Source organism: Protomyctophum parallelum (assembly GCF_964188405.1).
Source record: "Protomyctophum parallelum genome assembly, chromosome: 15".
Taxonomy (NCBI): Eukaryota; Metazoa; Chordata; class Actinopteri; order Myctophiformes; family Myctophidae; genus Protomyctophum; species Protomyctophum parallelum.
The window spans coordinates 39,950,159-39,977,946 of NC_139710.1; the positions used below are offsets into that span (position 1 = coordinate 39,950,159).

Sequence of the window (27,788 nt, forward strand, 5' to 3'; positions counted from 1 at the left end):
TGCTAATAAACAACACAACGGAGTGAAATAACTCATGGAATGTAATAGTTTGCCCATAATAAGGTAAGAAAACAACCCAAACCTTTAAAAAAGTGGTCTTACCCTTAGTTTAAGTGCATTTATCATAGGCATTTATCCAACTTATTTCTCTGTGGATAGTTTATACATTATAGCCTAAAATATTATTATTATAGCCTAGCAAATATTTTCTATCCAAAACTATAATTATGAAATTTAGTTAAATACATTTTGACTATAAAAACAAACAAAAAAGCTTTTACTTTGGTAAATATGGACTACTTTTGCCGCCAACAGGCTTAATTACTTTTACTACTTTTAGGCTACTTGAGAAAAAGTACGGGTCTCACAGGGTAGGTCAGGTTGTGGCCTCCTGGTGGCGCTATAATAGGCCAATGTGAAAAGGGTGCCATATTACGCCTTGGATGGCAATTGGATGATTTGAGGCATTTTGTTCCAAAAATGTTGCTTTGCAGAAATCCACCTGTTGGTGGCGCTAACAGGCCAATGTGAAAAGGGTGGGATATATTCCTCAGCCTAGTAGGAAAGTCTGTGAAAGATTTCACGGAAATTGCACGCTGCGTTTATGATTTGAGGCTTTTTGTTCAAAACGGGCCAATCCTGCCAACTTTGAAAGCCAATGTTAGCCAATTAGGATGGAATATAAAATATTGGACAGATCAGGCTTGAACACATGACTATAGTCTATAGAGATAGTGTGTAACGATTTGTGGGTTTTTTTTGGACAGAATCTGGAGGAGTATTTTTTTTCGTCGGCCTCCTGGTGGCGCTATAACAGGCCGTTCTGGAAAATTTGGGGCAGAGGTTCATCGTTGGCATCATAGACTGATGCCAACGATGAACCTCTGCCCCAAATTTTCCAGGGAGTGTGTGTGCAAAATGTGGCATCGACCGGGTTAACGGAGATTAGCTGTATACAGACGGACACCCACACGGACACACACATATGGACGGAGTGCAAAACATACTCCTCTTCCCATGCCTTCGGCCTGGTGGAGACAAAAAGGGTGAGATAGCCACGGTTTATACAATTTGAGGTACCCTATAACAGTGGTTCTCAAAGTGGGGTCCGAGGACCCCTAGGGATATCCTTGAATGAGGGAGTTCCAGGGGGTCCCCAGCTAAATTATAGTTTGTAACCGAATGGACCCTTATGGTTCAATTTGTACACTCTCAGAGTTAAATTAACATAGATTTTTACTATATAAATGGTGGTCCCAGAGATAGAAATGCCATTAAATGGGGGGTCCGTAGACTAATGCAGGTCAAACTGGGGGTCCTTGAAATGAAACGGGTGGAGAATCACTGCTAGAGCCGTGAAAATGTTCTCTCTCTCTCTCTCGTGTGTGTGTGCGTGTGTTTGCGCGCGTGCGTGTGTGCGGAGAGAGAGAGAGAGAGAGAGAGAGAGAGGGGGGAGGAGTGTTCTCAGACAGAGAGGAGAGCACAGATTCTACAAGCAGGCGCAAAGTCCGACCGACAGAAACAACCAAAGAGGAAAGCAAAGCAAAGAACCCCAAAGCCAGAGCACCGAACCCCCGCTACGGAGAGAGAGACGAGCCGCCGATGAGCCTGGAGGGTTTATGGAGCTGACTAGCAGGGCCTAGAGTCCCATTCCTCACACTTTAACTGACTGTTGTTCAGTTCCTTTCCTTCTCGGCTCCTTCCTCCCCGCCCCTGCACGGCACGGCACGGATCGGATCGGATCGCATTGCGCGGAGCAGTCTAATGCCCTTGCGCACCTCCGGGGGAGGCGGAGAGGAGGAGGCGGAGGAGGAAGGCGAGCAGCCCGGGGAGTAGGAGGAGGAGAGACCCAAAGAGAGAGAGAACCGAGAAGCGGCCTGGCTGTCTGACTGTAGTAGTGTAAGATCCGGACATTATTAAAGCTTTGAATCACAAGAGGAGGTGTTGTTGTAGTTGTTGTAGAGGTCCTAGTACTGCTCCCTGCGGACCGCCCCCCCCTCCCCCCTGCATGGACGGGGATGGGCAGAGCCTGTGGATGCCGTCGCCGCGGGGCTGAGCGCCTCGCCTGCCCGGCTCCAGCGCTCCGTCTGCGGCCACTGCTGCAGCTGCTGCTCGGTCTGTGCTGCGGAGCGAGTCTGGGTAAGAAAGATGATTAAGATCTGCTTCTGTTTTATTATAAATGTATCTGTAGCCTACTATTAGTGATATATTGTCTAGTCTAGTGTAATGTTGTCAAAGCCCCACAACATACACGCTTGTCGTTTTACTTTTACTTTGTCTTCATTCCAGTCGTTTTCAACCCTTTTCATATGAAGAAAAGGCCCATGCATTATTTATTGGGAATTTGAGCCACGGACCACCATTTGATGACATTTAGCCTCTTAAAACTTAATTAGAAGATGAAGTAACAGCCAAACGTTGATCAAAATGAACAATTCTTATACATTCTCTAATATTGTGTAGGCTATAGACTTCTTGTAAATTAAGTAATACAGCTGTTTAACTAAAAAAAAAAAAACTCTTGAGCGTAACATTTTACGCTCTCAAGAGTTAAACATCTATTAGGGTCCATTTGGTTACCAACTCTCCATCATTTATAGCTGGGGGCCACCTGGAGCCCCCCCAAGGACCACTGGTGGTCCCCGGACCACCTGGAGCCCCCTCAAGGACCACCAGTGGTCCCCTGACAGACCACTGGTTGAGAAACCACTATTGGAACAATGCATAGTTTAGGGTCTATTTCTGAACAATGCATTCATACAGTGTGTAAATAAATATACATGGAGTTAGCAGTGCAGCATGGATGCTAATGTCTACCCCCAGTCAGTCCTTGACACAATTAAAACAATAAAACAGATATACCAGAATATAACAACATATGGACACATGCAAGGTATACCCTATTGGCCTGAATATAAGACTGTGTTGTTTTCCAATAGAAATATCCTAAAAACCCAGCAGATCTACAAGCTCATAGCGTGGCACCAAGTGCCGCGCTACGAGCATGTGGCGCAAATCTTTGAATATACATTCTTTCAGAGCGTTTTAAACTCAAATCTTTGCTTCTGTGGGGGTCCCTGGAACAACATATTTTCAGATGGGGGTCGGCGGCCAATTACATATAATCTTGGGGGTCCTTGACATGAAAATGTTTGAGAACGACAGACAGAAACATAGGATGTTGTCAGGATTTGAAGACATTTGTAGAATCTTCCTCAGGTCTAAATGGGATAATCGGGGACTAGAGACTATTTGACATTCAATGTTCTTTTTGAGGGGAGGCATACTTTGGTCCGACGGACCATTGGTTCGACGGAGCATTGGTCCGACTCGGGGTTAGGTTTAGGTGTGCTGCCCCGTGCTCGTGGTTATGGTTAGGGTGAGGGTTTGGGGTTAGGTTTAGGTGTGCTGCCCCGTGCTCGTGGTTATGGTTAGGGTGAGGGTTTGGGGTTAGGTTTAGGTGTGCTGCCCCGTGCTCGTGGTTATGGTTATAGGGTGAGGGTTTGGGGTTAGGTTTAGGTGTGCTGCCCCGTGCTCGTGGTTATGGTTAGGGTGAGGGTTTGGGGTTAGGTTTAGGTGTGCTGCCCCGTGCTCGTGGTTATGGTTAGGGTGAGGGTTTGGGGTTAGGTTTAGGTGTGCTGCCCCGTGCTCGTGGTTATGGTTAGGGTGAGGGTTTGGGGTTAGGTTTAGGTGTGCTGCCCCGTGCTCGTGGTTATGGTTAGGGTGAGGGTTTGGGGTTAGGTTTAGGTGTGCTGCCCCGTGCTCGTGGTTATGGTTAGGGTGAGGGTTTGGGGTTAGGTTTAGGTGTGCTGCCCCGTGCTCGTGGTTATGGTTAGGGTGAGGGTTTGGGGTTAGGTTTAGGTGTGCTGCCCCGTGCTCGTGGTTATGGTTAGGGTGAGGGTTTGGGGTTAGGTTTAGGTGTGCTGCCCCGTGATCGTGGTTATGGTTAGGGTGAGGGTTTGGGGTTAGGTTTAGGTGTGCTGCCCCGTGCTCGTGGTTATGGTTAGGGTGAGGGTTTGGGGTTAGGTTTAGGTGTGCTGCCCCGTGCTCGTGGTTATGGTTATAGGGTGAGGGTTTGGGGTTAGGTTTAGGTGTGCTGCCCCGTGCTCGTGGTTATGGTTAGGGTGAGGGTTTGGGGTTAGGTTTAGGTGTGCTGCCCCGTGCTCGTGGTTATGGTTAGGGTGAGGGTTTGGGGTTAGGTTTAGGTGTGCTGCCCCGTGCTCGTGGTTATGGTTAGGGTGAGGGTTTGGGGTTAGGTTTAGGTGTGCTGCCCCGTGCTTGTGGTTATGGTTATAGGGTGAGGGTTTGGGGTAGGTAGTCGATGGGACCAATGGATGGGACCTATGCCCCGTCAGACAAAAGGCATGCACTCCTTTTTGAGTCAAATGAGTCTTGGAAAAACGGGGTCCTATATTCAGCACAATACGGTAATTAAACAAAACGAGTAATAGTGCATTGAGTAGCCTAGCCCCTCCAAAAATAGAGTGACGTTTTGTATAGGCGTGATTTTGACCCTGTGAGGAGGAGTCACATTGGGCTGTTTTATATTTGTATTAGTTTCTCACATGCAGCAGAAGTGTTTACCATTTAGACCTGAAAACAATTCTACAAATGTCTTCTAAATCATGTCTTCCTGAAATCAGTGGTGCTCAAACTATTTCATGTGAAGGATCCCAAATATGTATTTGGCCGCCAACCCCCCCCCCCCCCCCATCTGATTTTTTTTTGTTTCAGGCACCCCCCAGAAGCAAAGATTTGAGTTAAAAACGTTAGCTCTGAAAGAATATATATTCTATATATTCAAAGATTTGCGCCACATTTTAACGTTTATTCAAAAATAGCAGACCTACAAGCTCGTAGCGCGGCACTCAGTGGCACGCTATGAGCTTGTAGAGCTGCTATTTTTCAATAGCTAAAGTGTAACACAATGCTTAAAAACACCAGAAGTGTTTAATGACATGCTGTATACAGCTGTAGCTCCAGAGATGCATCAACACGCCACGCTGCGTGTCTGTCTTTGTCCCGTTATTATTACACATGCTGTCTTTTCAACAATGACTCTGTTTACTTCCTATAATGTCATCATCTGGAGGGTTAACGTGTAATCAACTCACAGAGAGAGAGAGAGAGAGAGAGAGACACCTTGCTGTTTGTTTTTATAGACGTGAGCTGAAAATACCAGAGCTACAAGCTCACAGCGACAAGAGACGCATGTGAGGTTGAGGATTATATGATTTAATAAGGCCTGGTGTCTGTCTGTCTGTCTGTCTGAGAGAGAGAGAGAGAGAGAGAGAGAGAGAGCTTGTATCATGTTTCTCTCTCTCTCTCCTGGGTCGTCTGTCTGTTCGCTAATGGCTCATGGATGGAGGAGAGAGTCCATCATTTGAGCTTCATCTGGGCTCCACATGCAGCCCCTCCCCCCTCCTCTCCTCTCCTCTCCTCTCCTCTCCTCTCCTCTCCTCTCCTCTCCTCTCCTCTCCTCTCCTCTCCTCTCCTCTCCTCTCCTCTCCTCTCCTCTGTTGGACTGGACTGGATGATTGAAGTCTGTCAGAAACTAGACGCATATTGTCCATTTTAAAACGTTTGCATTTGTAGCACAGATCTGTGATCTCTGTTGTTTGTGGTGCATTCATGATGTCAGGGTTGTACATGTGGACTTATATCCTAGAGATCTGTGATCTCTGTTGTCTGTGGTGCATTCATGATGTCAGGGTTGTACATGTGGAGTTTGTGGACGTATATCCTAGAGATCTGTGATCTCTGTTGTCTGTGGTGCATTCATGATGTCAGGGTTGTACATGTGGAGTTTGTGGAAGTATATCCTAGAGATCTGTGATCTCTGTTGTCTGTGGTGCATTCATGATGTCAGGGTTGTACATGTGGAGTTTGTGGAAGTATATCCTAGAGATCTGTGATCTCTGTTGTCTGTGGTGCATTCATGATGTCAGGGTTGTACATGTGGACGTATATCCTAGAGATCTGTGATCTCTGTTGTCTGTGGTGCATTCATGATGTCAGGGTTGTACATGTGGACGTATATCCTAGAGATCTGTGATCTCTGTTGTCTGTGGTGCATTCATGATGTCAGGGTTGTACATGTCATGTGGAGGTATGGCCTAGTGATTCTCAACCTGTGGTAGTCCTACGTGTACCACCGGTGGTACTTGAGCCCCCCCTCTGGTTGTACGCGGAGGAGTCGCCCCAAAAAAGAACAATAAAACAAAGAGCAAAGTGGAATGAAATATTTATATTACTACATAGTCCACTTGCCAGAATGTGAATGAACCCAGACATGTTCAGTACACCAAGGTTTTATGTTAGAAATGTTGAGTAAGGAGCAACTTGGACACTCATGCATGAAGGAAGCATGAGTTCAAGTCCGTTGCTCTCCCCAGGTTGGCGGAGGGTGTGTAGAGTCCAGGATCATTAGATAATTGACACAGGGCCAGGGGTGAAAAATGGGTTACAAAATTGTGGGATAAACATTATATAAAATGTTGAGTATGGGTCCACAGCATGTAGAAACTGCCGGATGGATGCTAACTTGCATATCTTGGAGCAATTTTCATAATTGGCATAATATGTGACCAGCATGTGACGTGTCAAACTAGGGGGTTTTCATGATGCTGAATCCATTCCAAGCATTAGTTTAGCAAAAAATAAAACACACTCATTGGGCTAAAAACAGCCATTGACTGACATCATCACAAATGTGATGATGTCAGTGGCCATGTTCACAATGGGGCTCTATGGGCTGGCAAGTAGACTAACAGGTTTTCATTGATTGATTGATTTAAAATTGTATTAACAGTTTGCAGAATTACAGTACATTTAAGCACAAACAAGATGGTCCACCTTGTTCAATTCATCAAAACATTTATAGACGTACAAATAGACACTTCTATATAGCCAAAGAACAGAACAGGAATTCATCATAAAGGAGGGAAAAAGGGAAAATAAACGTATACAGTGAGGGGAAAAAGGGGTGGGTGGTGGGGAGTAGTGTCAGAAGCGGGAGGTAGTTCTTCTGAACTGGTTGAAATGAGCATTACAGACAGCACACCTAGCCGTTAATAGAAGATCTGAGGAGGGATTAATCACGTTAGAAATATCATCAGTTGTTGCTGATTTGGTGATTGGACAGAGTTTTGTCAGAGTAGCAGCATTATTGGGTTTAGGATTAGAACAAAAACAAGAACCAATCGAAGAACAAATTAAATTCCCCTCCTAGCTGAATCGGATGGGGCAGGTTCTACGCTCCTGTATTTGAACCCATTCAGGGCAGGAACCGCTTTTGGTGTTTTATTGGATTATGTTATACTTCATCTGTTGAAAAATTGCAGATCTACAAGCTCGTATAGCGCGGCACTATTTTTTTTAAAATCGTGAAAATGTGGTGCAAATCTTTGAATATATATTATTTCAGAGCGAATGTTTTTAACTCAAATCTTTGCTTCTGGGGTCCCTGGAACAACATATTTTCAGATTGGGGTCGGTGGCCTATTATAGATAATTCTGGGGTCCTTGACATGAAAAAGGTTGAGCAGCCATACCACTGACATAGGAACAGGTTTTTCAGAAAACTTATAGGATTTAGACGATATTTTTTTAGAATGGGCCTCAGGTCTAAACGGGTTAAGGTTGAGAACCACTGATGAAAGTTATAACGGGAGAGAAGTTTGACAAGCATTTAGTTTATATTTAGTGGCTTTACAACATGGTCATGTTGACTGTTGTTTACCCAGCAACACCCTGGTCTGTGTGTGTGCGTGGGTGTGCGTGCGTGTGTGCGTGTGCGTATGGGGGAGCCCACAGGGATCGAACTGGGAACCTCACAGCTGTTCTACCGGCTACTCTACCCCTGAGTCACTGCTTCCGATATGTGTGCGTGTGTGTGTGCAAAATTGCGTATGCGTGCGTGCGTGCATGCAAATGTGCTGTTTATTCGTGGGGTGGTCACACCTTCAGTAATTGGTTTAACACTGCTTCGTCTGAAGCCAAAACAAAACAGACTGTTCTGGCACACACACACACACACACACACACACACACACACACACACCTGAACACAGCATCTGATACACAGCGTTGTGAGTTCATACTTAATGTAATAACTGACATTATTGTGAACCAAATACAGACATGACACATTTGGGGAAAAATTAGATCCTCTCATCTGTAGGAGGAAAATGTCTCTAAATCCTTGAAAAACCATTTACTTAAGTTTCATACCGATACATAGGAACTAAAAATCACACCCGTGTGAAGTAAGGGGCGCTAATATATTAAAGTCGAACTTATGTTGCTATGATTAGGTGATGTAATGGTGATGTAAAACAAACACAGAACAAAACAAACATTAAACTCTCTTTATTGATAATGGCATTTAATGTTTGTGTTAGCGGCTAAACAAACATTAAACCTGTATACAGGAGGGGCTATCGCTATCGCATTACAATGCGCTACAGGATCCGCCTCCATGAGGCATTGTAGTCCAAACAAACCCCCTGTCCACTTACATTGAGCTTAATTTCCCATTTCATTCATTGTCAATGGCATCCAATGTTTGTGTTTAATAGGACAATGTTTGTGTTTAATAGGACAATGTTTGTGTTTAATAGGACAATGTTTGTCTTTACACAAACACTCAAAAAAACTCGATATGCTGTCAAACCTTTTCGTTATCCACATTTCATCATTTTTGGTTGGTAAAGGAAATGGCATCATTTCTGGGTCCATATATGGTTGGTAAAGGAAATGACATCATTTTGGGGTCCATATATGGTTGTAAAGGAAATTACATCATTTTGGGGGTCCTTGAGTGTGAGAACCAGTGTGCTGGTTCTCACAGGTCACGGGGTCACTGGAGGAAAGGTCACGGGATCACTGGGATGGTTTAAGGCTCATACTCCAGAGACGCTGCGTGTGTGTTTGAGCTTCATGAGTGTGAAAAACACACACACACACACACACACACACACACACACACACACACACACACACACACACACACACACACACACACACACACACACACACACACGAGGTGATCAATAAGGCAGCTGTTTGAAGCCTTTCCCCTCAGGTGGAGAGAAGATCTTTGCTGATCTCTTTGCTGCGTGTGTGCGTGCGTGCAGCTAGGGTTCACACATGTTTGCCTTTGTGAGAAGAGAACGCAGATATATAGTTTTCAAAATATATACAGGAAAAAAATAGACAGATGTTAAATACAGGATACACGGTATGTTTTCAAATACATTGAACTTTTTTACACAATTGCAATAAATCATATAATTAAATATTCAATAATGTTTTTTCACAGAATCAAAGGTTTTATGGTCATCCCGGATGGATTGATTCTAGCCTTAGAATAATTGATATAAATATATTTGTAAATCTCTATGAAAACCAAATGGACCCTTATGGGTCTGTAACTCTGAGAGTGTACAAATGGAATCCTTCCATTTGTACAGTTAACTATATAAATTGGGGTCCCAGAGATAGAAATGCCTTGAAATTAAATGGTTTGAGAATCACTGCTAGAGCTGTAAGAATCTTCTCTTATGGGGTCACTGGCATATCCATTCAAATGGGGGTCCAGGGGCTAATTTGTGTCAATTTGGGGGTCCTTGACATGAAAAAGTCTGGGAACCAGTGACTTACACTCTTACAGGACTGGAGTGATTCTACTCCATTTTCCTGTTTTTGAATCAACTGCAGTCTGTCATGATGGAAGACTTCACAGGTACATACAGAAGCTCGCTACACACACACACACACACACACACACACACACACACACACACACACACACACACACACACACACACACACACACACACACACACACACACACACACAGCTCTCCCAGGCTGTCCGGAATGCCAGCTGCGTTTGACGAGGAGGTGGCGACTGTGCGTGTGCATGCGTGCGTGTGTGTTACTATATTATCTGTGTGTGAGGGTCTTAATGTCCCCACTAGTACAGCAGAACATTGTGAGGACCCCATTTCTCTTTTCCTCACAAGATGTTTAGTTTTATTTCTGTTAGAGTTAGACTCGGGTTGGGGTTAGGATCACCATTATGATTTATGATGACTTGTGAGCCGGTCTTGTGGCCCCAAAATACAAAAAAATAGCTTGCACAATATTGCTATCCAGAATAGTGTGTGCGTGCGTGCGTGCGCATGCTTCTCTGAAGAGCTTCCATTGGTACACGTAATCTAAGAGAAGCACTGTGACTAATGCATTAGACCTGATCTCTCTCTCTCTCTCTCCTTTTAACTTCCTGCCACTCTATCTTCTCCATCTACAGTGTCTGTCTGTCTGTCTGTCTGTCTGTCTGTCTGTCTGTCTGTCTGTCTGTCTGTCTGTCTGTCATATCTGGCCACATTTGGCCATCCCTGCTCTATAGCTATATATGGATTTGTTGAAACATAAGCATATCTATTTGATATCTTTACATGGGGTAACATAATCTATATATCTTTGACCAGAATGGAACAGAGCCGTCGTTAGCATCATTAACACTGACTCTGTTTGACCAGAATGGAACAGAGCCTTCATTAGTATCATTAACACTGACTCTGTTTGACCAGAATAGAACAGAGCCTTCATTAGCATCATTAACACTGGCTCTGTTTGACCAGAATGGAACAGAGCCTTCATTAGCATTAACACTGACTCTGTTTGACCAGAATGGAACAGAGCCTTCATTAGTATCATTAACACTGACTCTGTTTGACCAGAATGGAACAGAGCCTTCATTAGCATCATTAACACTGTCTCTGTTTGACCAGAATGGAACAGAGCCTTCATTAGCATCATTAACACTAACTCTGTTTGACCAGAATGGAACAGAGCCTTCATTAGCATCATTAACACTGACTCTGTTTGACCAGAATGGAACAGAGCCTTCATTAGCATCATTAACACTGACTCTGTTTGACCATAATAGAAAAGAGCCTTCATTAGCATCATTAACACTGACTCTGTTTGACCAGAATGGAACAGAGCTAGGAAGTAAAGAAGTAAGGAAGGGTCCCAACAGAATATTGTGGGAGTCTGGACGCAGGTCATTCCACTGCAAAGCAGACTGGAACAATCTTCCACTTTCACTCAGATCAATTTCCTCTGTTGGCCACTTCAGGACACCCTTTTTGGTGTTTTACAGTTAGCAAGCTTACTGTATGTGTATGTCTAATGTACTGTATGTCATGTTGCAGCTACAGTATGTCTTTACTGTGTACTTAACCCATTTAGGCCTGACGTCGAAATTTAAAAAATTGAACTATAGGCACGTTTTATCGCTCCCCATTTGCAAGGCCCTTTATGGTGAAATTAGTGACCTGCTGAAATATGTGGACTCTTGTGGACTAACTTACACAGAGGTCTTTAAATACGAGAAATATGTGGCCTAAATATCACTATAGGTTGAACTCTGCTAATAAACAAATCACAGTGATTTATGTTCATAGTCAGACAGTGAAGTTATGTGATGGTCACATATTTCTGCAGGTCACCAATGTCTCCGTAACACTGCCATGCTGGAGTGAGCCAGTGTGAGTGAGTGGTCGAGATTAGACTGGTGGAGAAGAGATCCGTTAAGCTGAATATCGCAGATCTATAAGCTCACAATGCGTCGTATCGCGACAGACTGAAAATTCTAAATAAAATTGACTTGACTTGTAGATCTGTTATTTTCAGCACGCAACCAAGTGTAAAATCTGCCATTACGACTGCGTATATAATGGCACCACCGAAATACATTTTAGTCAATTAAGTCAACTGTAGATTTAGTCGACTAAACTCATATGATATTTATTTAACTAAAACTATAGCTTAATGGTAAAACATTCCAGATTACTAAAATATGCCTAAAACTTAACAGAATTTTATTGAAAGTTTGCTGACAAAACCAATGCTGGAGTTGTGTGTGTGTGTGTGTGTGTGTGTGTGTGTGTGTGTGTGTGTGTGTGTGTGTGTGTGTGTGTGTGTGTGTGTGTGTGTGTGTGTGTGTGTGTGTGTGTGTGTGTGTGTGTGTGTGTGTGTGTGTGTGTGTGTGAACTTTGTCCTACTGTTATGACAGCTTGTCAGATCATCTTTACTGTCTGTCTGATTAGAACAGGAAACTGTGCTGTTAAACATCAAAGCATGCACACACACACACACACACACACACACACACACACACACACTCTGACCTAATATCATGCACATAGTGAAAAGACTACATTATGCTCGTCGGTGCCTTATAGCCTTATAGCCTTATAGCCCTAAACTTCCATTTAAAAATAAATAAATTGATCTACACTTTGTGAGCTTGAACTATTAAAGACATTTAGACCTGAGAAATTAAAAAAAAAAGTATTCTAAATCATGACAGTTTTCTGAAAAACCTTATGTTTCTATTTCCGTCGTTCTCAAACATTTTCATGTCAAGGACCCCCAAATATTATATGTATAATTTGGCCGCCGACCCCCATCTGAAAATATGATGTTCCAGGTACCCCCCAGAAGCAAAGATTTGAGTTAAAAACGTTCGCTTCCACCACATTTCCACGATTTTTCAAAATCCCCCCCACCCCCTTTCTCCCCTCACTGTATATGTTTCTTTTCCCTTTTTACGTCTCTAAATGTTCTGATGAATTGAAAAAGGTGCACCCTGTTGTAAAAAAGTGTAATGCTTTATCAGTGTGTCGTCCACAGTAACAGTCTCTGTATCGAGTTGTGAACGGGTACATTTCATGTGAAATGTACCCATTCTGTAGACTGTTAACAGTCTTTGTATTGAGTTGTGAACGGGTACATTTCATGTGAAATGTACCCATTCTGTAAACTGTTAACAGTCTTTGTATTGAGTTGTGAACGGGTACATTTCATGTGAAATGTACCTATTCTGTAAACTGTTAACAGTCTTTGTATCGAGTTGTGAACGGGTACATTTCATGTGAAATGTACCCATTCTGTAAACTGTTAACAGTCTTTGTATCGAGTTGTGAACGGGTACATTTCATGTGAAATGTACCCATTCTGTAAACTGTTAACAGTCTTTGTATCGAGTTGTGAACGGGTACATTTCATGTGAAATGTACCCATTCTGTAAACTGTTAACAGTCTTTGTATCGAGTTGTGAACGGGTACATTTCATGTGAAATGTAACCATTCTGTAAACTGTTAACAGTCTTTGTATCGAGTTGTGAACGGGTACATTTCATGTGAAATGTACCCATTCTGTAAACTGTTAATAAATACTTCAATCAATAAGTCAATCAATCAATATCATTATCGTTGTGTTGTGTTGTTCCAGGCCACTGCCAGCAGGGGTCCCCGGCCGCCTCCCCTCCCCCGCAGTGTCGCATCCAGAAGTGCACGTCGGACTTCGTGACGCTGACCTCTCACCTGACGCCGGCGGCGGACGGCTTCGACCTGGACTTCTGCAGCGGCCTGCGGGCGTACTCCTCCTGCACCTCGCGCACCGCCAAGGCCTGCCGCGGGAACCTGGTGTTCCACTCCGCCGTGCTGGGAATCTCTGACCTCATGAGCCAGGTGGGTGGGTCTGTCTATCTGACCTTTGACCTCATGAGCCAGGTGGGTGGGTCTATCTATCTGACCTTTGACCTCATGAGCCAGGTGGGTGGGTCTGTCTATCTGACCTTTGACCTCATGAGCCAGGTGGGTGGGTCTATCTATCTGACCTCATGAGCCAGGTGGTTTTGAATGTAGTTTTTGGTCATAGTCTTCTGGATAGTTTTAATTTAGTTTTAGTCACATTCTAGTCACCTGGGAATGTTTTTGTCTTAGTCTAGTTTTTTGTCGACTAAATATCATACGATTTTGGTCGACTAAATCTACAGTTGTAAATAAATATAAATATTAGAACCAGTTCAGGACGGGAACCCCTTTTGGTGTTTTAAGCATTATGTTATACTGAAAATGTGATGCAAATCTTTCAATACATATTCTTTCAGAGCGAACGTTTTTAACTCATATCTTTGCTTCTGGGAGGTCCCCCTGGAACAATATATTTTCAGATGGGGGTCGGCGGCCAATTACGTATATTTTTGGGGGTCCTTGACATGGAAAGGTTTGAGAAGCATGAGGTTTTTCCAGAAAACTGTCAGGATTTAGAAGATATTTAGTAGAATCGTTCTTGGGTCTAAAATGGGGCTAAACGTGACGTGACGTTGTTGTGCTTTCAGAGGAACTGCTCCAGAGACGGCCCGACGTCGGCCACACAGCCCGAGGAGCTCCTCCCCGAGCCCTGCGACTACCACGGACGCATGCTGCATGCGCACGCCGCGCACACGCACGCTCACATGCACGCGCACCACGCGCACGGCGGCCACGCACACACGCACGGTGGCCAGGCGCCACCGGCGCTCGGCGGCGACATGCCGCCCGGATACCTGTTCTGCGGACTGTTCGGCGACCCGCACCTGCGCACGTTCAGGTAGGCCTGACCCGTAAGGGTCCATTTAGTTAGCGTTGGTTACTTTGAGATCGGTTTGATAACGATTTAGCCTTTTCTATGGCCGATAATGGCCGATTTCCGATACGCTACGGATTGTATCGTGCATCTCTCGCCACAGCCCTAGTTGTTGCGTATATCACATTGTAAATGGTAAACATGGTAAATGGTGCATTTATTTAGCGCCTTTATCCACTGCGCTTTACATAGATTTTGCATTTCACTCACCCATTCACACACAAATTCACACACCTTTACATAGATTGTGCATTTCACTCACCCATTCACACACACATTCACACACCTTTACATAGATTGTGCATTACATTCACCCATTTCACACACAAATTCACACACCTTTACATAGATTGTGCATTTCACTCACCCATTCACACACACATTCACACACCTTTACATAGATTGTGCATTACATTCACCCATTTCACACACACATTCACACACCTTTACATAGATTGTGCATTTCACTCACCCATTCACACACACATTCACACACCTTTACATAGATTGTGCATTACATTCACCCATTTCACACACACATTCACACACCTTTACATAGATTGTGCATTACATTCACCCATTTCACACACACACATTCACACACCTTTACATAGATTGTGCATTTCACTCACCCATTCACACACACATTCACACACCTTTACATATTGTGCATTACATTCACCCATTTCACACACACATTCACACACCTTTACATAGATTGTGCATTACATTCACCCATTTCACACACCGATGGCGGAGGAAACCATGCAAGGCACCAACCAGCACATCAGGAGCAATTAGGGGTTCAGTGTCTTGCTCAAAGACACTTCGACACTAACTCTGGGGGAGCCCGCAGGGTTTGAACCGGGAACCTCGCGGTTCCCATCCGGCCACTCTACCCCTGAGGCACCTCCGCCATCTTAGCTTCTCATCTTCTCCCTTGTTTATTCATGTAAATTGAGGGACAAGATAACGATGTAGGATCTTTGAATCCTGAGGTCTGAGACAGAGACATCAGTTCTAGGCTTCTGATAGGTCTAACACTCCTAGAGAGATAGACAGGTGTTCTCTTTTTTTTAAATCACACCCTGTCTTTTTGTCTTTAATTGGTCCCATTTCATTGTTATTTATGTATAATTTATAGGGATGTTCAATGAATGTTTAGGCAGTGAGTGTTTACGCAGTGAGTGTTTAGGCAGTGAGTATTCAGGCAGTGAGTGTTTAGGCAGTGAGTATTTAGGCAGTGAGTGTTTAGGCAGTGAGTGTTTAGGCAGTGAGTATTTAGGCAGTGAGTGTTTAGGCAGTGAGTGTTTAGGCAGTGAGTGCTCAGCTAGAAATGATCTTCTAGCTGTTGCTAGTCATGGCTGCCAGTTCCCACCTGATGTTGTGTGGGAGTTCAGACTGATCCAGACCGTACTGAATAACTGCTAGCTTGGATAATGTCTTGAGGCTAGGACTGAAGTCTAAGATATACAGGTGACCTGTATGACCAGGTGACCTGTTGTCTGCTCCAAAGAGAATGACACGATCTCCCACCATGAAACAGCACATATTCTTCATCCTATGTGGGCCTTCCCCCTTGAGCTCAACCTTCTTCCAGGAGAAGGTTCCTGGACTGAATTTCCACATATAATTTAAATGCTGGTTATGGTGATAACCACCAAATATGTACAGATCTCCATTGTAGGTAAAGGCTGAATAATGGCAGCGTCCTTCTGGAAGAAGCTGTGCAGAAGGTGTGTATACCACCCAGTGGTTGGTCTCTGTGTCAAACACTGATGGTGTTGTAGTACTGACCCCAACGCCTGCCCCCAAATACAAACATCTTTGTCCCGATGATGGTAGCCGAGGGACGGCGGTGTTAATTAAAGTCCAGACCATTGTGGTGGTGTCCAACTTGTAGATGTCATTGTTGTATCCAATCCGGGTTAAACCTCCATGAATATACATGACCTTCCCCCGAGACACAGGCCGAGTGGCCGTACCTCCACTCTGGAACGGTCCCAGAAACCTGTGGTTTGAACCACGTGTGGGTGTCGACATCAAAGGCATAAAGCACGTTGCAGCAATCTGGCTCAGCCCACCCTCCCCAGAGGTAGACAGTATCTCCAATCAGCACAGCTGTGTGGTCCATATACCTGGAGGGAACCTCACGGTGGCGTTCTCCTCTTCCAGGGGTCACTGGGGTCAACTTACTCCAGGTGAAAGACACTGTGTTGAAGATGTGCACATCAATGTGATCCTCGTCACCTCCAAAGAAGTACACACAGTGTCTCACTGTCACAGCTCTCTGATTGGCTGTTCCTGGTCCTCTCAGACGCACCGCCCAGCGTAACATTACTCACAAACAGTATGACAGTGGATAAATCCTATTGGTCAATGGTATCCTATTTGTAAATGGTATCTTATTGGTCAATGGTATCCTATTGGTCGAGTTCTGATGTGTAAATGCAATCTACGTAAAACGCCTTGGATACTATATACATGCACCACTTACCAATTAATACAGTGGTTCCCTCAGGGGTCCTTGAGGGAGTTCCAGGGGGTCCCCAGCTAAATGATTGTTTGGAACCAAATGAACCCTGATGGGTCCATTTGGTTCCATTTGTACTTAAATTAACATTGATTTTACAATATAAATCGGGGGTCCGTAGACTAATGCATGTCAAACTGGGGGTCCTTGAAATTAAACGGGTTGAGAATCACTGCTAGAGATGTAAAAATCTTCTCTTATGGGGATCTCTGGCATATCTCTTCAAATGGGGGTCCGTGGGCTAATTAGTGTCAATTCTGGGGGTCCTTGACATGAAAAACTTTGGGAACCCCTGGTTTAACCCATTTAGACCTGACGTCGAAATAGAAAAACGTTATATATATACCGGTATATATATATATATATTTTTTAACCCTTTCAGGGACAGCTTCCAGACGTGTAAGGTGGAAGGGGCGTGGCCTCTAGTCGACAACCGCTTCCTGTCCGTGCAGGTCACCAACGTACCGGTGGTGAGCGGCTCCAGCGCCACGGCAACCAATAAGGTGAGGGGGGGCGGGGTTTAAGGTTGACCAATCATGTATAGTGTACTGTATGGTCGTAGTAATGTTAACATCATATCCCACACAACTGGGGCTGGTTGTGTTTGGTCTGCTGCTCTTCTGTTTAGACGTTTAGATTCAATGTGTGTGTGTGTGTGTGTGTGTGTGTGTGTGTGTGTGTGTGTGTGTGTGTGTGTGTGTGTGTGTGTGTGTGCGCGCGCGCGAGCGTGTGTGTGTTAGTCATCTAGCCTGTAGTGTAATGAGCTCTAATATCATGGAATGACATGGTGTGAAAGGAAGCCAGTGTGTCGCTCTGGACACACACACACACACACACACACACACACACACACACACACACACACAGCTTTATTGTCCTCAGGAGAGAACATTCCTTTCACAGTCATGTGAGATGCATGTACACACAGGAATATGTGTGTGTGTGTGCGCGCGGTTACACACGCGTCAAAGCCTCCCATGTCCCCCCCCCCCACACTATCATGTTCTGGCTGGGGGGAGAACTCTGGTTAAGTATATTTATATTTTTTTATACCAACACCTTCGTCCACCTTTTACCTAACAGAGTATAAACAGAGTTCTCCCATCACTACGTGTACGTTTGTCATTTGACCACAGTCTGGGGGGAGGGGGGTCGTAGTCATTCTGGAAGAGGGGGGGAGGGGGGTCGTAGTCATTCTGGAAGGGGGGGGGTCGTTGTCAGTCTGGAAGGGGGGGGGGGGGGGTGGGTTCGTGGTCATTCTGGAGGGGGGGGGGGGTCATGGTCAGTCTGGAAGGGGGGGGGGATGGGGTCATGGTCATTCTGGAAAGGGGGGAGGGGGAGGAGGGGGGGTCGTGGTCAGTCTGGGAGGGGGGGGGAGGGGGGGTCGTGGTCAGTCTGGAAGGGGGGGGAGGAGGGGGGGTCGTGGTCATTCTGGAAGGGGGGGTGTCGTGGTCATTCTGGAGGGGGGGGGGGGGAGGGGGTGTCGTGGTCAGTCTATAAGAGGCATTCCTCACCGAGGTGCTAAAGCACTGGTTGAATTCTCCCTGACTCCAAATCTGCCCTAATGTTAGCAAGGAATAACACCTCTAATACTAGCCTTCTGTTGTAGAGCATATAAGGAATAACACCTCTAATACTAGCCTTCTGTTGTAGAGCATATAAGGAATAACACCTCTAATACTAGCCTTCTGTTGTAGAGCATATAAGGAATAACACCTCTAATACTAGCCTTCTGTTGTAGAGCATATAAGGAATAACACCTCTAATACTAGCCTTCTGTTGTAGAGCATATAAGGAATAACACCTCTAATACTAGCCTTCTGTTGTAGAGCATATAAGGAATAACACCTCTAATACTAGCCTTCTGTTGTAGAGCATATAAGGAATAACACCTCTAATACTAGCCTTCTGTTGTAGAGCATATAAGGAATAACACCTCTAATACTAGCCTTGTGTTGTAGAGAATATAAGGAATAACACCTCTAATACTAGCCTTGTGTTGTAGAGAATATAAGGAATAACACCTCTAATACTAGCCTTCTGTTGTAGAGCATATAAGGAATAACACCTCTAATACTAGCCTTCTGTTGTAGAGCATATAAGGAATAACACCTCTAATACTAGCTAGATGTGTTGTAGAGAATTTAGGGAATATCACCTCTAATACTAGCCTTGTGTTGTAGAGAATATAGGGAATATCACCTCTAATACTAGCCTTGTGTTGTAGAGAATATAAGGAATAACACCTCTAATACTAGCCTTCTGTTGTAGAGCATATAAGGAATAACACCTCTAATACTAGCCTTCTGTTGTAGAGCATATAAGGAATAACACCTCTAATACTAGCCTTCTGTTGTAGAGCATATAAGGAATAACACCTCTAATACTATTCTTGTGTTGTAGAGAATATAAGGAATAACACCTCTGATACTAGCCTTCTGTTGTAGAGCATATAAGGAATAACACCTCTAATACTAGCCTTGTGTTGTAGAGAATATAAGGAATAACACCTCTAATACTAGCTAGATGTGTTGTAGAGAATATAGGGAATATCACCTCTAATACTAGCCTTGTGTTGTAGAGAATATAGGGAATATCACCTCTAATACTAGCCTTGTGTTGTAGAGAATATAAGGAATATCACCTCTAATACTAGCTAGATGTGTTGTAGAGAATATAGGGAATATCACCTCTAATACTAGCCTTGTGTTGTAGAGAATATAGGGAATATCACCTCTAATACTAGCCATGTGTTGTATGGAGATTATCCAGTAGGTTGCCTTCAGGTAGGAGATATGGTGTACCAGCATACAATAAGGTCAGACTAAAGAGGTCCTTTGTCCACCAGTCGACTTTGAGGCTTAATCAGGAGTTGTAGCCATGGGGTAATCTAAGCGGTGGATGGACATTGCTCTTGTCTTAATCTGGTCATCCTAGTTTAGTAAAATGTTCAAAGTAAAAGATATATTTAGGACGACCGTCAAGCCAATTCTACCCTATGGCTCCGAGGCATGGACACTTTCAAAGAAATTAGAGAAACGGTTGGATGGCACTTACACCCGCCTTCTAATGAGAGCGCAAAATCTCTTGGAAGAGCCACCCATCGACTAATCTAATGTACGGCAACCTTCCCCGTGTTTCTTCACTATTCCGATCCAGAAGAACACAGTTTGCCGGCCACTGCTACAGAGCTGACAATGAGGTTATATCTTCCCTTCTTCTCTGGAATCCTGGCTCAAAGCAGACCAGAGGTAGAAAACTGTCGTTCCCTGATGTCATTGCTAGGGACACATGCATCAGTAAGCAGGAACTGGGGATGGCAATGAAGGGACCGGGAAGTCTGGCTGTGGCATTGTGAAATCCATGATCTCGACCGCGGTCGAAAAATGATGATGATGATGATGAAGATGATCATGTCTTTATGTATGTAATATTGTTTTGTTCTTTTTGTGCTATGTCTAATGTTTGTATGTGTTGCATACATGGTTGCATAGGGGCGACGGTGGTTCAGGGGTAGAGTGGCTGGATGGTAACCGCAAGGTTGCCAGTTCGAACCCGGGCTCCCCCAGAGTTAGTGCCGAAGTGTCCTTGAGCAAGACACAAGACAAATACATATCAACTCGAGAGGGGGAGGGGAGGGGGGTGTTGACAGTCAGATGCTTGAGATCCGCCTTGTAAAAGTACAAACGGAACGGATGCTATTATGCAGCTTCGGTAAATTTACAATTTCTTGTGTTTTATATTTGTAAGTCTGATCGGTAATGTCCATAAACTGGTTGGTTGTTGTGTGAGAGAGAGAGAGATGCCTGCAGATTGGAACAGGAATGCCCAATAACTCATTTAGACCTGAGGTCGATTCTACAAATGTCTTCTTTTCTGAAAAACCCTATGTTTCTATATGTCAGTGGTGGTGCTCAAACATTTTCATGTCAAGGACCCCCAAAACTATATGTAATCGGCCACCGACCCCCATCTGAAAATACTTGAGTTAATAACATTCGCTCTGAAAGAATATAATATTAAAAGATTTCCATCACATTTTCACGATTTATCAAAAACAGCAGATCTATAAGCTCATAGCGCTGCACTTGGTGCCGCGCTATGAGCTTGTAGATCTGCTATTTTTCAACGGCTAAAGTATAACATAATGTTTAAAACACCAAAATGGGTTCCCGTTCAGAACGGGATAATAATTAAGCCCAGAGCTGAACAAGGCTCTGTGGCTGAATTCTGTTCAATGTCTGAAATAATTGGCACTCCAACCACATGACCATGCTTCCTGTGTCTGTGTTAAATATGGAGGGCTGTGAATTTTCTATTTGTTCCAGTTTTTCCATGTGTTTATGATGAGTAGAAAACTGTCCTTCCCTGATGTCATCGCTAGGGACAACATGCATCAGTAAACAAGAACTGGGGATGGCAAAGAAGGACCGGAAAGTCTGGCGTGGCATTGTGAAATCCATGATCTCGACCGTGGTCAAAATCATGGACAGTACTTAAATCCGAAATGTGGATGGCAGAAAATCCACCAAGGACAGCGATCCTGGAGTCGGAATTATGGAGGTTTGAAAATCCTCCTTTTAGTTTCAACTGGTTTGCACTGTCATTATATTTGCAATCCCATAGTTGGAACTGTGGGGCGTTGCTGTAGGAACCGGACCAATGCTAAAAGCTTCCGTAGGCCTCAACCATTATATAGACTGAGTATACGTTGGGTAGGGCTGCAACTAACGATTAATTTCATAATCGATTCATCGGCCGATTATTTAAACGATGAATCGATTAATCGGATTATGGCACCTTTTTGCAATTATTTAAAAAAAATTAGCTTCAAGTTATTTTAGGCAAAGACAATAAAAATGAATACTCCTTAAAAATTAATATTTTACCCCCTTTTTTATCCAATTTGATTTCATTGCCATTCCTACTTGTAAGGATACTGTAATCTGTAATGTTGACCGTGTATAGCTGACTGTCTTTCTTTCCATTTCTATCTCTGGATTTTTATTTTTTTATTTCTATTGCAAAATCAATTTTGAGAGTCCATTTGGTTCCATTTTTGCACTCTCTGTTACAGACCCTTTAGGGTCCACTTGGTTTACTTCCTAACTATCTATAATGTAGCTGGAACTCCCACTATGAGAACCACTGTCCTACACAGTCTGTGTGGACACGCACGCTCACAGCCACACACACACACACACACACACACACACACACACACACACACACACACACACACACACACACACACACACACACACACACACACACACACACACACACACACACACAGTATGCACACAAGTTACAAGTTACAAGTTACAAGTAGCATGATAGGGGAAACCGTTCTTATTTAGCAGCCATATTGGCATGTTCTCTAGGGTCTAGGCTCTAGTATCACATATTGCCAAAGTTAAACAGCACTGAATAAATCATTGTTAAGCAAAAACGTTCACAGAGATTCTGCTTTTGCCTTGTGCCCACTTCAATGCGCTGCTGAGATTACACACAGGTGGAACAAATTTGAGGAGCTAGCGATCGTTAGCAAGCTACACTGCTAGTGCTCGTCGTAGCCAGAATGCAAGCTCACAGATTCAGACATTGGGGAGCATTTTTTGTCATAAGACAAACAAATATGGACAGTGGCCGTGCTCACAAATGCCATGTTTTGGGACCTGTTTGGGGCATTTTGAAACCGGTTGATGAGTTTGCAGATCAGCTGTTTTGGGCGCATCGCAGCCATAGAGCCTACGCTCTCCTTCTCTCTGTGTGTGTGTGTGTGTGGGAGACTGAAGTTGGGAGAGAGAGACTAGATGCGGAGCGCTCTGGTCACGTTCAAGACAATCTTGTGTTGTGTTTATACCGACCCGTTGCATATTGTTCGTTCAGCCTAGTGCCGTTACTGAACGGTAAAAAGAAAGCAGCTTTACGTTACATTTTAATGTTGGAAAACACCCGCGATAATAATCGATAAGATAATTCGTTGGCAACGAATTTAATTATCGATTTTTATCGATTTAATCGATTCGTTGTTGCAGCCTTAACGTTGGGGTATGTATATATATATATACGGACTTGGGGACAAAAAAGAGTTAATGAACTGGTGGGCGTGTCCACTTATTTAATGAACTGGTGGGCGTGTCCACATACTTAATGAACTGGTGGGCGTGTCCACATATTTAATTAACTGGTGGGCGTGTCCACATACTTAATGAACTAGTGGGCGTGTCCACATATTTAATGAACTGGTGGGCGTGTCCACATATTTAATGAACTGGTGGGCGTGTCCACATACTTAATGAACTGGTAGGCGTGTCCACATATTTAATGAACTGGTGGGCGTGTCCACATACTAGAGCCCTGCACGGGCCTAAAATATGGGCCCGTGCCCGGCCCAGGCCCGTGGAGTTAAGGCCCCGCCCGGCCCTAAGCCCGTTGGTCAAGTCCAGAATAGGCCCGGGCCCGGCCCAAAAGCCCGACATTTTTTATTTTTTTATTACGCTATTTCTATAGCATGTGCGCCGCGGCCGCTTTATTGGTGCACATTTGTTGCACGGACGCAGCAGCAGCAGCTACTCACAGCTGCACTATATCGCTCTGATAAACCCACATTAAGGAACAAGAAGTCAATAACACACAGACATCACACTAAAGTAGCCTACTTAATTATAGTTTTATATAGTAGCTGCTGCACGTGCACTGTCAATCAGCGCAACGCGTTGTGATCTTGCAGATCGGCTATCGCGGACTCACGCTGCATTATAAAACCCAGGCGGACAATAATAAGAACACTTACGTTATGTATCTGCAGTTTCTGCAATGTACAAATCCAACTTTGTTTGTTTAGTGTGGTAATAATGCTCCCGCCGTATTTAATTTGTTTTTAATTTGCCCACGGCCCGTTGGACAGTAACAAAGTCGGCCCGGGCCCGGCCCGTTTTTTACCACATACTTAATGAACTGGTGGGCGTATCCACATACTTAAAGAAGCATTCAGTGATTTGGGTGATTTGGAAAAAAACAGTGCACCCCTATATAATAGCTCAAGGCTCTATTGCTGATTACTTAGGTTAGAACCCACCGCAGTGGTGTCCTGTTAGAACTTAAACCAGGATGCTTCGACTTCTGCCTTCTCCCTGAAGCCGACCCTTTATATATTCTCCGACCAGGCTTGTCACGATGATTAAGCCAGTTAGATCTATCCATATATAGTTCTACCACATCTATCTGATATCAGCACTAGGTTGGCTTGGGCCCAAATATAGGGATTGTCATACTAAACATGTCATATGTCATATAGCCCAACGTCCTAGTCAGAGTCTTCTTTACAGCCCCGGTAGCTAGAAGTGCACATGCACACGCTCTACAGTGGGAGGAAGTGCAACAGGCCAACAGCACGCACACCAAGGCCCGCCTCTGCTCGCTGCAAATGTCTCCCATCGTATGGGCCCAGACTGCGTAATTTGCGCAGTCTGGGAGCTCAGAATTACCCGAATTACTGACAAAAGCCCATGGAATGGGAACAGTTCTACTATTGGGGTCATACCTATGTTCCCTCAGCCCTATGTTCCCTCTGCCCCGAGGTGCGCTGCGGTTCGGGAGAGGGTTGCGGTTAGGTTTAGGTGTCTGCCCCGGGGGTGCGCTGCGGGTCGGGAGAGGGTTGCGGTTAGGTTTAGGTGTCTGCCCCGGGGGAGGTTAGGGTTAGGGTGAGGGAGGAGGTAGGTTGTCATATACATTCACTGGAGGAAGATAAAATTAAATAAACTATAAACATCGCTTTAAATGTTATCAAAATGTATTTAATTCACACAAATACTGAGTCACGTGACCATCCACCAGGTTGTCATAACAACCCTCACTCCCCGTCTGAAAAAGATGGGCGGGGTGGCCAGGCGAACAGCCAATAGTAGAACCGTTCCCATTCCATGGGCTTTTGTCAGTAATTCGGGTAATTCTGAGCTCCCAGACTGCGCGAATTACGCAGTCTGGGCCCATACGATGGGAGACATTTATAGTAATTCCTGTGCATTCGATGGGTGGATTCATACTACATCGGCTGGCTCGATCATGATTGGCGGAAGGCCCCTCTCATCCTGATTGGATGAAGACTTGGCCACCTAGCCAAAAATGAAACCTATGGTTTTTTGACCCCAGGGGCTCACTGGGGACAGGGAGGAACTCCTTATATGGTCAGCACATTCTATAGTAGGGAGGATTATTAAAAAATAATAATATTTGAATTAAGTGAAATCACTGAATATACCTTTAATGAACTGGTGGGTGTGTCCACATACTTAATGAACTGGTTAAGGGCGTGTCCACATAAAAACGACGTTTTAACAAATACTGTACACTTTAAAAAAAGGTTCTTCCTCCTTATATAATAACAGTACCTGATGATCATGTTTTACGGTGAAAAGAATCCCGCCACTCCATCTTTAATCCCACATGACGAGGCTTGTGTGTTAATCCTGCCGACTGAAATGACGACGAGAAAGTACCAGACCAAACGGCATGAGCCCTCATTTCAATGGAATTTAGTATAAGAAGTGTGTGTAGGTCTACGACACGCACGCACGCATGCAATCACGCACGCACGCACGCACGCACACACACACCAGCACAAACACATTACACATGGGTACTGGCTCTCCCCGGACAACAGTTAAAAACAAATTACTTTTTAACAAGTTGTAATTTGGCACAGCTATGCAAACACTGTGACACACACACACACATGCGCACACACACACACACACCGTGACGCTGGTCACGGTGCGTGTTAGTGTCAGCAGGGGTGGGTGTGGCATTAGCGTTAGCGTGTTAGCATCATTGTTCCGGTCAATGGCTGCTTTGTTCACATGACAGCCAGCCTAGTCACTAATGTGCTGCGTGTGTGTGTGTGTGTGTGTGTGTGTGTGTGTGTGTGTGTGTTCCTAATAATCATGACTAATAACCTGCCCCACCTCTGACACACAAGGTCACACTTCCTGAAGTTCCTGTGTGTGTGCGCGCGTGCGTGCGTATGTGTTTGTCTGTGATGTTTATTCAAACGGCACCCGTTTTGATTGAAAAAAAAAAAAAAAAAGTTCCTTATTAATAAACCAGAATAGAATATTTGACCTGCTTTTTAACCAATCACAGTAAAGTCTGGTAGTAAAGTAAAGAAGGTGAGAGGGGAAATGGTGAGGACAGACGCAAATTGTGATTGGCCGGAATGTGATGATGTATGATGATAAAGGGCGGGGCGCCCCTCACTTTACACAGGTGTGATTTATTTATTTATTAAAAAAATTAAAATAACCAACAACACAGACGTATACAGTCTGTTCAATAGATCATGGCAGTTCCGCCCCCTTTCACGACGACACCAGGACCAGGAAATTAATCCCAATGCATTTTTCCCATAGATATTTCAAAAAGTATTTATTTAAAGACCTTTTAAGCGTCGTACGAAGCCAACTCGAGTCGTGACAAATCATGACAACAAACACAATATTTTGGACCAAACAAATAATTACAAAGAAGAAAAACAACAAAAGAAGTGTTGTAACCTGCCGTTTTATTTTCTTTGTTTGGCCCAAAACATTGTGTTTATTGTCATGATTTGTCACGACAAGAGTTGGCTTTGTCCGCGGCGTAAACGTCTTTAAATAAATACTTTCTGAAAAGTCTATGAGGAAAATGAACAGGGATTTCTTTTCCGGGTCTCTCAAGAATGAAATTAAAGGGGGCGGGGCTGCGCAGTCCCGCCCCCTTTCATGACGATGCCCAGGCCCAGGAAATAATTCCCCATGCATTTTCCCCATAGACATTTCAAAATTAATTTATTTAAAGACGACCTAAGCGTCGTGAAAAAAACGACGGCATCAAGGCCCACCAAAATACATTTTGTTTGACTAAATCAACTGTAGATTTAGTTGACTAAAACTAAGGCATTCCATTTCCAGGTGACTAAAATGTGACTAAAACTAAATAAACTATTCAAGAGACTATGACTAAAACTAAAATCAACCAAAAAAACAACACTGTTACAGAGGCAGGGGCTGAAATTCCCTAAGAGGGCACTTTTGGAAGAAAATAGCCGATCTACAAGCTCTCAACACATCGCAGCCACTACACGTTGAGAGCTTGTAGATCTGCTATTTTGCGGCGATGACATGGATTTCTAAACAACTTCTTTCAACGCAAAATGCTGCGTTCAAGATCAGGAGAGTTCAGAATTAAATCAATTCACGGGTAGGCCTATATGGCCATTTTCATTTATCCACCACAGTAAATTCTACATTCATGGTCTGGGAAAGGGCAGTCGTTTTACAGACGGGTAAAAGGGCAGTCGCTGAAGCCCCCATTGATGTCTATGTGTGCATGTGCCTGATTATGACGATATTATGTTAATTTACCAGTACTGTCCACACCCCCAGACCGTGTGCTCTGCTCCTGTACTGGAAGTGAAGGTTATTATATTATATTATACACAGAAGCAAGCAGTGTTTGTTTGCACAACTGTTAGGCTTGTGCGTTTGATATAGAGGGTAACCTGATAAGACGCTAACCTGATAGGACGCTAACCTGACGTGTGTGTGTGTGTGTGTGTGTGTGTGTGTGTGTGTGTGTGTGTGTGTGTGTGTGTGTGTGTGTGTGTGTGTGTGTGTGTGTGTGTGTGTGTGTGTGTGTGTGTGTGTGTGTGTGTGTGTGTGTGTGTGTGTGTGTGTGTGTGTGTGTGTGTGTGTGTGTGTGTGGGCGTGTGCGTGTCATATTGTAT

General features: G+C 44.2%; 1 protein-coding gene across 4 annotated transcripts in view; it reads left to right on the top strand.

Annotated features, from left to right (window-relative positions):
* Positions 1–1,487: 1,487 nt before the first annotated feature.
* The window catches only part of rgmb (repulsive guidance molecule BMP co-receptor b), a 34,168-nt gene continuing 7,867 nt past the window's right edge, over positions 1,488–27,788 (top strand). For all 4 annotated transcript variants that reach the window (XR_014570341.1, XR_014570342.1, XR_014570343.1 and 1 more), the window contains exons 1-4: positions 1,488–2,139; positions 13,309–13,547; positions 14,201–14,451; positions 17,403–17,523. Coding sequence is in view for 1 of the 4 variants with exons in the window: in XM_083783737.1 (XP_083639863.1) it covers positions 2,019–2,139; positions 13,309–13,547; positions 14,201–14,451; positions 17,403–17,523 (732 nt within the window). In the remaining 3 variants the exon portion in view is untranslated. The remainder of the gene's footprint in view (positions 2,140–13,308; positions 13,548–14,200; positions 14,452–17,402; positions 17,524–27,788) is intronic.